General features: G+C 33.1%; 1 protein-coding gene across 3 annotated transcripts in view; it reads left to right on the forward strand.

Moving 5' to 3' along the window:
• Positions 1-13,102, forward strand: part of hfw (leucine-rich repeat domain-containing protein hfw) — a 52,804-nt gene that overhangs the window by 5,883 nt on the left and 33,819 nt on the right. The window contains exon 2 of one of the 3 annotated variants that reach the window (XM_069039211.1): positions 6,350-6,410. The exons of the other annotated variants lie outside the window; for them this stretch is intronic. Within the exon in view, the coding sequence (XP_068895312.1) occupies positions 6,350-6,410 (61 nt within the window). The remainder of the gene's footprint in view (positions 1-6,349; positions 6,411-13,102) is intronic. 3 annotated transcript variants of the gene reach the window in all.

Here is a 13,102-nt window from a genome sequence, read left to right on the forward strand (position 1 = left end):
GTTCTTTATGTTTTTTTGTCTGATCAATAGTTTCGTAGTTACAGCGTGTAGAAATCGAGAATTTCTATTATTTTTGTAGTTTTTATTCTTTTCCACACCACCACAGAGGTAGAGCAATAGGGTGCATTTTTTTTTTACGTAGTGTCCCCGGTGGGCATAGTCTACGATCCAGTAGAAATTTACTGTTTTACTCTTTTTGATCTCTTTGTAACGTAGACGGATCCAAATGATCTGGATCGATCGGTTTAGATGAGCTCAGAGTTTATGAATTCGAGAATTCCTCTTGAGAATTTTCCTCTTGTTCCTCAGGGTCATCATCATCATCATCAGGATCATTTGGCGTTTACTTGTTTCATTAGTATACACGTTGGAGTCCGATATTCCCGTAGACGGGCAAACAATAAATGCTCGATTTCTACAGGCTGTAACTACGAAACAATTGATCTGACAAAAAAACGTAAAGAACAAAAATTGTAGAGAATTGTATGTTCTACATTTTTTGTAAGTAGTTAGATATACGTATCTCGTACGGATAATGAAATAATCACAGACGTTCCAGAATCTGAAGATCAAGACCAACAAATACCTGAAATCAATGAATTTCTATTTTGGCAAATGCCATATGATCTTGATGATGATGATGATGACCCTGGGGAACAAGAGGAAAATTCTCAAGAGGAATTCCCGAATTCATAAACTCTGATGAATTCAGCTCATCTATTCCGTTCGATCCAGATCATTAGGGTCCGTCTACGCTACAAAGAGATCAAAAAGAGTAAAACAGTAAACTTCTACTGCATCGTGGACTATGCCCACTGGGGACACCACATAAAAAAAAACGCACCCTATTGCTCTACCTCTGTGGTGGTGTGGAAAAGAATAAAAAATACAAAAATAAAAGAAATTCTCGATTTCTACACGCTGTAACTACGAAACTATTGATCTGACAAAAAAACACAAAGAACAAAAAATGTAGAGAATTGCATGCTCTACATTTTCTATAATAACTTAGATAGAGGTATCTCGCACGGATAATGAAATAATCGCAAAAATGTGATTTTGCACCCCTATTCTCCAGTATGGCGGGGCGAGCGGCAACCCCCCAAGGTCGCAAACTCAACAACATTAATAATATGCCTGATAGAAGATACCTGCCAAGTATAAACTTTTCTGTACCTTTTGCAAGGTAAAACTCCCTATTGATTGGACTATGTGCAAATCCTCTTGCAACGTAAATGAATTATCCGTATCGTTATATAATTTAATGTCATCAGCGAACATCGCACAAGGCGAAAGAAATAAACCAGGAATATCAGCAGTATATAACAGCCACAACTTGGGACCCAATACAGAACCTTGAGGAACCCCACTCAGAACGTCAAAGAAGTCACTAATATAGCACTAATAAACCTTGCACATTTGTTTTTATAAATATTCAAGTTCCCATTTCAGAAGCATTCATACTCAAATTAGTCAAATTATTATTCAACTCAAAGTACGTTCAAGCTGGCAACGATGCTACCGTTTCCGTCACCTAATTTAACTTTAATTCAAATCAACCTAATCTAACATCAAGGGTAATTTTATTTGTTGTGTAGCTACTACCAACAATGTTACCAGATGTCATAGCCACCCCTAATGAATGTGGCATTGTGAATAGATTATACTAAAATGCTCCCTCAGTACATGGGAACCGGGATAACCTCACAACCTTTTATCAAGCAAACGTATGATCTGTGCATTTGGTTGCCACCACCGGCCAAAGATGCCTCACCCGGACATCCGGTGCTCAGGAATTATACCATGGTATCTGCCAGAGGTCCATAGTATTGGGTGATTCAAAATGATTGTGGATAAGTATGGCAACTATGTACGAAAATTTATGTGACAACTGTCTGGTATAAAAAAAATCAAATGCACGCTTATGAAATGTCATACAAATGTCAACTCTACCCCACCCATGCTTATCCACAATCATTTTAAATCACCCAGTTAAGAAGGCCATAACGAGCAAGGGAGTTGTTTGAGGTCCGACGAAGGAGGGCCTTAACAGAACGTGGTACGTACAACGTTTTTCGTCGTGCTAAATCACTTTAACATTATACAGGTGGTCCCGATATAACTTGCCAAAAAAAATCTGGGTCATTAGAAGTATCTAACAAGTCCGGAATAGCTACACTGCTCCCAGAAATTAACGCATCACTTTGGAAAATGTGAAAATAGTTGATATTTGTAAATAAATCACAACAAATCAGTTCTTATTCGAGAGTGTTTTAAAAATGCAATAAGAGTGTTATAAAAAAATAAAATTTATTCAATAATTGAAAAAAAAAGAAAAATTGTCACAACTGCCTCTACAAAATAAACTAGATAATATGGCTCAGTAGCGTATATTTCCACCTCTAACATGAATGATGGCTTAACACCGTCTACCCATGCCGTTAACAATGGACATCTCCTTGGTCCTGAGTGTCCCAAATAGCGATTATCTGCTCACCAAGTTCACCCAACATAGTTGGAGGTGGCTGAAGAACCTGGCCTCGTCGCCCCATCATGTCCCACCCATTTTCTGTGGGGTTAAGGTTCTGACTCCTTGCTGGCCATTGCATAGAAGCAATACCGACTTCGTCCAGATACTCGGACACAATTCTGACACTGTGCGGTCTTGCATTATCATACTGGAAGATGAAATTGTCCCAGATAAATGGGGCAAATGGTACCACATATTGTTCCAGGATATCTGTTACATAAACGGTGCTATTCATTGTCCCTCTGGGAAAAACATGCAAATCGGTACGAGCCGTAGAACATAACACCACCCCAAACCATAACCGAGCCACCTCCGTAAGGTTGCCTTCCAAGAATGTTTCATTGGGCATAGCGTTCATTTGGTCGGCGAATTACTCTTAGACGTCAGTCAGATGACTCCAAGCAAAATCTGGACTCGTTTGAGAACAGTACTCGTGCCCATTCATTATCATTCCATCTGGCATGATTTTCGGCAAACTGCAGACGTCCTTGCCGATGAGCTGCTGTTAATAAGGGTCCAGTAGCAGAGCGTCTGATGTGCAAGTTGTCTTCTAGAAGACGTTGGCGAATGGTTTCGAGGCCAATTCGAACGTTAGTTCCTCGGGCTAGCTGCATTTGCCGACGTAGGGTATTGGTGAAGCGTTCCCTGACAGCAAATGAGTGTAGTCCAAGTAGGCGTAAAAACTGAATGTAAAATTTATGGTTACCGCTCCATATAAAAAACATCAAAATGATGTGAATAAGTGAATACACACCGTTCACGCGCAGAAGTTAAATTGGGTGCAAAACAGCTCAATATTTTTGGATTCAATCGTTAATTAAAAAAAAAAAAATAAACAAAATTCTCATCACCGCACTTTTTACCTAAAAAATGATAGAGACAGCCACAAAAATTGATAGTTCATATAAAAGAGGTAAAAATTTCATAACATGGGCATGGGCTGCTTCGACTACAATCATTTATAATAACACTGTATAACAAAAGGTAAAAGCGCTACTTTTTATCACCAAGCGTGAAAATACGTCAATACGTAAATTATGATTTACACAAATATTTTTTTAACCGTTGTTTGCTCCATACGTAGATATTTCATTAAAAAAAACCCACGATAGGGTAACATTAATGTTCGTCTAACTTTCTTATAATGAACTCTGATTTTTATTAGATACATACTGTAACCTTTCGACTTCCTTGACTTTTCCTCGATGATTTTTTTTTCTCCCTCATTTGGTGTATTGTTGGTTGCCGCATTCCCTCGGATGTTATTTTTGCGGAAAAATACGAAACAAAAATAATGAGAAAGAAATATTTATGGATCCTACGTTGTGTTTTATTTTTCATTTTGTTTAATTAGGTTCTAACGAGAGGCCGTACCTTCGGAAGGTTTTTCCAAATAGAATTAAAACGATTGAGCACACTTCACTTAAATTTTATTTAACAAATAATCGAGTGTGGTGGTGTTTGGTCCCAACAAATTATAGAAATAAATAAATGAATTTAATAACAGAAGTTGGTGGAAATTTGACCCAATGAAATTTGACTCTCGGCCCACGAATTGAGATCTGACTCATGAATAAATGACTAAGCTGGGCAAATATATGAGTTTATGGTGCGAACAGCATTATACGAGTTTGAGATGCGAACTATGTGATCCGATTTAGATTACAATTATTTCCCCAATTAAATTTAACCCGACGCGATGCCCTGGAATCTCATAGATCACCCCGGTCTACTCCGGTGGTCGAAAATAAAAGGGAAAAAAGGTTCTAACAGGGCCAAAGGGTACCTCTCTTCACGTGTCAGCTGGCCTAGTTTGGTCGCTGGCCTAGTTTGGTCGCTGGCCCCCTTGGGGGTGACGCCGCTAATTTTGTGCTCTTACGCCGGACCACAGCTTATTGAGTGCGACGGACACTGGCGGTAGCTTCCCGAACTCGAGAATCCAAGACATAAATAATGAATGGAAATGTTTTATAATAATTGCATACTAGTTCCCCTTGACAAGAGCACGTTTCCCCAATCGGTAAATGCAAGAAGATCACATACTTCGCGGTAAAGAAATTAATATAAGATTCTAAAGAGTCACGTGGTCATCAAAAGCTCAAAGAAAATAATATAATCTTTACTTTGGAACGATAAAGAACTAAATGCTGTTTGACTGAATCGCGACTAAAAATAATGTACAAGAATTAGAGAAATAATTTACTTTGTGAATGTAAAGAACGTGGTCACAAAATGGCTGCTGGAAGTACTGAACGTACCTCCGGCTACTTTGGAGATCAAACCCCGAGTGAATCAAAAAAGCCTTCTTTCCCGTCCTGCAATCGGTTTTATCATTTCTGGCGCACCCCACTTTCGCAACCCCTACTTGACCAAAGTGACCAATCAGCTCGGTTCTACTTTACGCCGACCGCGACACCCTTTTGATATCTCTAGAACTTTTGAAATTACAGTTTCCGTTTTCCACCATTAATTTAAATGTTTAAATTTAGACTTTTGTTAGGACCAGACCGAATGTACATAATTTGTTGTTGAATTAGAACTCTGAAAAAGAACACTAAATTACTGACTCTATACAATAATAAACCTCAACATCAAGAAACAAACACAATTAAAAATGGAACAAATAGAATTAAACAGGAACACTGAATTACAGTAATAAAAATCAGCACCAAGAATTAAACAGAATTAAAATGAAACAAACAGAATTAAAATGAAACAAACAGAATTAAAATGAAACAAACAGAATAAAAATGAAACAAACATAATAAACATGAAACGAACAGAATTAAAATAGAACAAATTAACCTTATTTTGAAACCTAAATTGGGCTTGAAACGCTGTTACGTAATTGTCATGTCATGCAACTAAATTCCGTTGATCTGCTACTTCTAAAAATTGTTCTACATTGGTTTGATTCCCCAAAACCGTTCTAATTAATAATTACTTCGTAAATTTCATTCTCTCTCTCTCTCTCACTCACACGTCTGATTTCTACGACTACCTGGCTTTACCGTTACCCGGTCCTTTGTGTTTTCTACCGACTCCCTTTCTACTTTGCTTTGTTACTTTTCTAACTAAAAGTGCAAACAATTCTAGTTCTTTTCTACGATAAAGCGCTCTGTTTTTAATTCGCAATTCTCGCCCTTTAATTACAAATATGCCACAAATTTGAGAATGCTAAAAAAAGTAAATTAACCTAATGAACATTAATTTTGTTGTTCTCTCAATTTGAAACCTGCTAACATCAAATTCATTAATTCAATTATCCCCTGATTTTAACTGGACCACCCAAATTGTCGAATATGTAATTACAATAAATTTATTGCAACGCTTCTTTTCCCCTGAACACTTGTTCCCCTTGGGCTATGTTTTGCTCCGGACGCGTACCTGCATTTTCAAAGAAAGGTTGGCAGATTTCACTTGAGGAGTGTGGTGCCACTCTTGTGAACAAAGAAACAATAAAATTTACAACTGACCAGCATTTCCGTCGCAAATGAAGGGTATTTAAAATATTTCCTTGAAATTATTTTTAAAATTAAAATTCTTAATTTATCGAACCTATTCGGACCGTTTTATACCTTAAATTATTAACTATTAATTAACTATTCCATTTTTAACAAGTTTATGGTTGATTGGGTAGTTTACCGTTTTCGAAAAAAGTGACTGCTGGAAAAAAATTGTACTTAATTAAATTTTGAAATGCAGTTTTACCATATTGTACCTAATACATACTTTATTTCTTTATGGTTGTACGTTGTAATAAATCTAATTATGATTTAATGAGTGGTTCAAACATATAATTTCCAAATTTTTTTTCAGATTCCAAACTAGGTATGTCTACACAGTATTCTTGTTAGCGGAAACAAACATTAAACTAGAAGTAAGCTTCCAATTTTTTTAAGTATTTAAAAAATTATTTATATAGCGGTGTGTCAAAAAGGACAAACACCAAAGAAGGTACAAATTTTTTTTTTTTTGCTTTTGGGCGCGCAAGAGCTTTTGGAAGTTACAACTAAACCATCTGTAAAACTAGATAATCTTGTTATTAATGTGGGAACATAATTGTAGCAAAGGTGCCGCCAACAGATGTCGAAAAATTCCTTTCACGAATACATTTGAAATCCGTTTCTTCATCAGTGTTAAATATGATGAAATTCGACGTGAGGGAGTAGTTTTCAAACGCGGCAACATTGCTAACATATCATAGCAACGGAAAAAAACACCTTTACAAAAGAAATGTCAATTAAATTGTGACAGTTTTCAAATTGTTGTTAAATACTCCTAGGGCCAGTTTATACAAGCGAAATTAAGTTAATCGTTTTTATTTTTTGGTACAAAATCGGGGTCTATGTTATGCTATGCTATGCTACTAAAACGCCTGTCCGTGCTTTTTCACACACCCTATATAAGTTAAAAATGTTAAAATTAACTATCGTAGGAACATTAAACTCAAATATTTTGTGAATGTCTAAATATTATGAGTATGACATAATATTATGTCTAATACTAACTTCTTGATGAAAATATAAATATGTAATACAGCCATTCCATTATGACGGACGGGACAAATCGGAAACGTTTATTCAAAAATTCTTTTTTTTTTAAACAATTAGTACTTATATTGAAACAAGATTTGACAATACTGTTCAATGTGATCCAATGATTCATTTTATTGCTAACTTTTATCGCCTTTATTGTTTACTTGTTTTTTTTTTTTTTTAATTGCAAAGTAGAATAGAAGGGGACATGAATAAAATGTTAAAATAAATTCTAAATAAAAGTGTATTATCTACAAAATATGCGAAATTATTAATAAACCAAGTAGAATTGATATTACACTGATGTTGTAATTTTTAAATCAATGAAATGTAACAGTCACGTTTAAGAAATGGTGAATGAATAAGTGATTATTGATTTTTTTAAAGCATGATGGACGGGACATGACGGACGGGACAATAATTACTTTCAATTTTAATATACTTTATTTTACCAACCATTACAATAAACAAGTACTTTTAACTACAAAACGAACAAAAATAACAATAATGCGTACTTCATTTTATAAACAAAGTTCAAAATTCAAAAATCGTAATAAGAAAACTTTCTGTTTATGAGTACCTACTTGTCGGTAAAGCGTTTTTAACTTTTTTGAAGGCTTTACTCAATGTTTGAGGACATTTGCACGCACACAACTGAGAACCTGATAATTTCAACTTTTCCTCCTGCTTTCTTCAACTTTTCCCTGAATCTTCTTTTACGAGCCCTTTCAAATATTCTTTTCTTGTTCGATAAAACAGCATTACTCTTCAATGAAACTCTTTCTCCTGCTCTTTCTACTCTCTTTCTTTGAGCGTCATGTTATAGAAACCCTTCTCCCTTATTACTTGATGTAATCTTGTGTCAGTATCGCCGCGAAGCCTCTTTGTTTTGTTTTTTGAATCTTTCTTTTCTCTTTGCATCCATTTTTGTGTATACCGGGTGATTCAGATTGGTATTCGCGCCCCTATATCTTTTTTATTTTAAGAAAAAAGTATAGCAAACAATATATATTTGTAAATCGCTTATGAAACTACAATAGATGACGTTGTCAAATCTTCTCTACCATGACATATGTCAAAGTTAAGACAGTCAACTTTTTTTTTTAAATAGTACATTATCCATTTCTTAGTCTATTCTTGTAAGGCTTTTTTTTCTACATTTGAATGTGTAAAAAAAGTTGACACTTGCAATAGGAAAAAATCGAGAAAAAAATAAAATATGATTTAATTTATTCGAAAGTGTTACTTTCTAAAAAGAGCTAGTTAGCCATGGAGACAATTGAATTTTGACATTAATAGCGTCAATTATTAAAGTACCTACATTTAAATAAATAACGATGATAACATCTGGCTTCGAAACCTAACTTCTTCCTGACTATACCGCTTTGAATGCATACACGATGAAAATATGAAGTTGAACTTTGATAGTGATGAGTCTTGGGAATCGTATTCGAATTATTCGAATATTTGAATAGCTGACTATGTAAATTCTAATATTCGAATAAATTAAATTCAGGATGGATCGGGTATTTCACTGTCAAATAATTTTATTTTTTGGCTATGTAATTCTTAAAATAGTGAGATGCAGGGAACCAACATAACGCAAATTTAGCATAGTAAATTCAGTATGGATTTGGTATTTCGTCCGAGTCTCAATTTTCTGGCCGAGGAGCACCCGAGGCTTGAAAACAAACAAGGTCAAATCATTTTATTTTTTGGCTACGTGGTTGTCTTGTAAATAGTGACATGCAGGGAACCAACATAATGCGAATTTACAAATGTTTGGCTAACTAGCTCTTTTTAGAAAATAACGCTTTGGAATAAATCATATTTTATTATTTTTCTCGATTTTTTTCTGATGTAAGTGTCAACTTTTTTTACACATTCAAATGTAGAAAAAAAAGCTTTACAAGAATAGGCTAAGAAATGTATAGTGTACTATTTAAAAAAAAGTTGACTATCTTAACTTTGACATAATGTCATCGTAGAGAAGATTTGACAACATCATCTATTGTAGTTTCACAAGCGATTTAAACTATACATGGTTTTGCTATACTTTTTTCTTAAAACAAAAAAGATGTAGGGGCGCGAATACCAATCTGAATCACCCGGTATGTACAAAAAATATGCATAAACCATTTATTAGGCAGATTTCGTCTATAGAAAACTAAAAAATGTAGCAAAAGTTAATGTAAATAACTAAAAACTATTATAGGAGTAATCACATGTTTCACATTTTCGTATCCCACCTCCACCCGGCGGCACGGCAATTTTGCCGGAGTACATACACTATTACGGATAATACTATCAAGTAATAGTGCAGTGCTTATTAACATAATTACCGGCGTCTCGCCTCCACATTTTGACTTTTTTGTGTTTTATGTTCTGTGTCAATGTTAAGGAATTTCCTCACGATATGACATGAGTATAATAATATACCTTTTTGAATTTCAGCTAAGTCTCTAAGTCCAAAATTTTTAAATTTTTAAAAAGAGATTGCGGTACTATTCCTGTTGCTGAAATTATAAACGGTAAAATCGAAATTTTTTCTAAACACCAAAGATTTCTCATAGCAACGGAGAGTTCTAAATATTTATTAATTTTTGTATTATATGTCTGTGTTATATTGTGTGAATTTGGAACAGCTGTATCTAAAAGATATGCTTGCTTTTGTTGTTTATTTAAAATAATAATGTCTGGTCTGTTATGCTGAATGTGAATGTCTGTTAAAACTGTCCGATCAAAATATAATTTGTAATTGTCATTTTCTAAACAACTTTCTGGTTTATAAATGTAATGTGGTTGTGTATCCTTTAATAAATTGAATTTAACTGCTAAATTCATGTGTATAATTTTTGCGAATATATCATGACGTTTTTTATATTCGCTTTGAGCCAAAACGGTGCAAGAAGAAATGATGTGTTCAATGGTTTCCCCTTCAGTTCCGCAAATTCTACATTTATCAATGATCGATTGTAAACCGCATATGTGTTTTTTATAATTTCTTGTATTTATAACACGATCTTGTATTGCAAATATAAAACCCTCAGTCTCAGGATGAATATTTGATTTTTTAAGCCATGCATGAGAAGCTAAAATATTAATTTCTGGCTGTTCTAACTCTTTAAAATATCTCCCATGTAAAGACTTTTGTTTTATATTTGCTATAGTGTCAGGTATATTTGGCTCAACAATATCTGAAATTATATTATCACTTAAATTTAAAGGTGTGTAACCTTTATCCGCTGAAACCAAAGCATTAAAAAAAGTGTTATCACGAGCTCTATTGAGAAAATAATTTTTTAGTGAAGCAATTTGATTGTGTTGTAGAATTTCCAGATTTGAAAAACCCCTACCACCATTTTCGCGTGGTAAATTAAATCTTTTAATTGCAGATTTGGGGTGATGTTTACAAAATTTTGTAAAGAGAACTCTAGTTTGAATATTTATATTCTGTAAATTAGTTTTGGACCATTTTATAACACCAAAAGAATAGGTCAACAATGGAACAGCATATGTATTAACTGCTTTAATTAAATTATTATCATTTAATTTTGATTTTAAAATAGATTTAATTCTTAAATAAAATTGTTTTTCTAAATTTTCTTATATAATTGAATGTTGAATATGATTTCATTGATTAATACCTAAATATTTATAAAATTCTCCTTTATTTAAATTTTTAATGATTTCTTTAGTTATATATTCTAAATTTTCGTAATGACCGCGACATATTGATTGCGTTTTACACTTATCAATACCAAAGCTCATGCCAATATCATTTGAGAAATTTTCAGTTATTGTTAGTAAAGATAAAATGTGATTCTTTTTAGATGCATAAAGTTTTATGTCATCCATATAAAGAAGGTGATTTAATTTGGATAGTGTGGTATTATTAAGTCTAATATTGAAACCATATCCAGTGCTATTTAATAGATTTGTCAAAGGATTAATGGCTAGACAAAACCATAAAGGACTTAAAGAATCTCCTTGATAAATTCCCCGTTTAATTTGAATAGGCTCGGATTTTAATTTAGTATTGTTTATTGATAAATTTAAAGTAGTTCTCCAAAATGTCATGACATGGGATAAAAAGTTAATCAAATCCAAATTAATTTTATAATTTTAAGAATTTTAATTAACCATGAATGTGGTACTGAATCAATCATAGGCTTTTTTGTAGTCTATGAATGCGGTATAAATATTTCTATTATTTTTTCTAGCTTGTTCCATTATTACCGTATCTATTATGAGTTGTTCTTTACAACCAAAACACTCCTTAACACAACCTTTTTGTTCTTCAATAAGTATATTTAATTTTTGACAATGGTCGTAAATTATTACTCTAATGCAAGATGTCATAATTTTATAAATTGTAGGCAGATATGTGATTGGCCTATATTTTGATGGATTTTTAGTATCGGAATCTTTTGGTTTCAGATATGTTATACCATGGGCCAAAAACTCTGGAAATGTGTTAGGTTCCCTAATAAATCCGTTAAAGTGATCAAGTAAGCATTTATGAATACAAGTAAATTTTTTTAACCAAAAGTTATGAATTTGGTCATCTCCAGGGGATTTCCAATTATGTGAACTATTAATATTTTTAACTAAAATTTCAAGGCTAATTTGAATATGATGTGGATTATTACTATCTGGTATCTCATTTTCTAAATTAGGAATCCATTCTGCCTGATTATTAAATTGAACTTCATTTGACCATATGTTTGACCAGAATTCTTTAATTTCATTTATATTTGGTATACCATTATTATTTTGAGTTTTATTATCTGCTAAATTTTTGTAAAACAACTTCTCATTATTTCTAAATAGTTTGTTTTCAAATTTCCGTTGTTTATTATTTTTATATCTTTTTAATCGTTTGGAATAAATATTCAATTTTTGTAATAAAGTGTCTTTAATTTCTATTAATGTTTCATTATATTCGTTATATTTTAAACAATGTATTATGTTTTTATTTAAAATCGATTGAATACAGTTATTTAGATGATTAGAATTTATACCCTTTAAATATTGAGTTATTCTACCTAAATCTCGTCTGATATTATTTTTCTACTTTGCGTTCGTACTGATGCTATTACGATACTGTTTTGCGTATCGTAATAGGAAAAGGCGTGATATAATAATAATACTAAAAATAGTGAAATTTAATTTTTTAATTTTGACGGATATTGTGGTGTCGCAGCAGACCGCAGACGTGACCTTGGGTGGAATCCTTCAACTAAATTCCCCAGACTTTCAAATTATTTTTTTTTTCATTGAAAAAGTGGCAAAGTAGAAAAATACTGTATGACATCTCGTTTATAAGCCATTTTATCGCATTTACTCCTTTAGGACACTCCTCGCTACGCTCGTCGTGCTCTAAAACCATGCGTGCGATAAAATGCTTCTTATAAGACTCGTATCATAATATACTATTATTTTATGACGGACGGGACAGGAAAAATGGTGCTCTAATGTTCGCAAATGACACCATATATTTTTTTTAAATAGTTCTTCTTCATATATCGGTCCCTCTACTTTAATATATAAAAGTAACAATAACCGATTCAAGAACATTATGGTTTATTTTCAATTATTTTGAGTTTTGCATGACGGACGGGACACGAAAAACATACTTTTTGTGAACTTGTGTAAATAAATATGCATACATACCTTTGTAACAAAGACACACTGAACAATTACGCCTTAATTGTATAAAACAAAAACATTTGTGGCACATGTCAAAATATCCGAAAACAGTAGCTACACAGCTAAACTCGGTACAGGTTGCAAAGACACACTTGTCATTTGCAACAGCATTTTTTTCATATTTCTGAACCAAATAAAGGCACAAAGGGACCAGAAAATCATAGTTTGGGTTGAATATTTTCCATATAAGTACAGTTTTAAAGTAATTTCAAATGACTAATGCCATAAAAGCGCTGTTGCAAATGACAAGTGTGTCTTTGCAACCTGTACCGAGTTTACAAGATTTTGATGCGAATTAGAAGCTTTTTGCAAGCGCTTTTTT

This window comes from Tenebrio molitor, chromosome 1 (assembly GCF_963966145.1).
Source record: "Tenebrio molitor chromosome 1, icTenMoli1.1, whole genome shotgun sequence".
Classification (NCBI taxonomy): domain Eukaryota; kingdom Metazoa; phylum Arthropoda; class Insecta; order Coleoptera; family Tenebrionidae; genus Tenebrio; species Tenebrio molitor.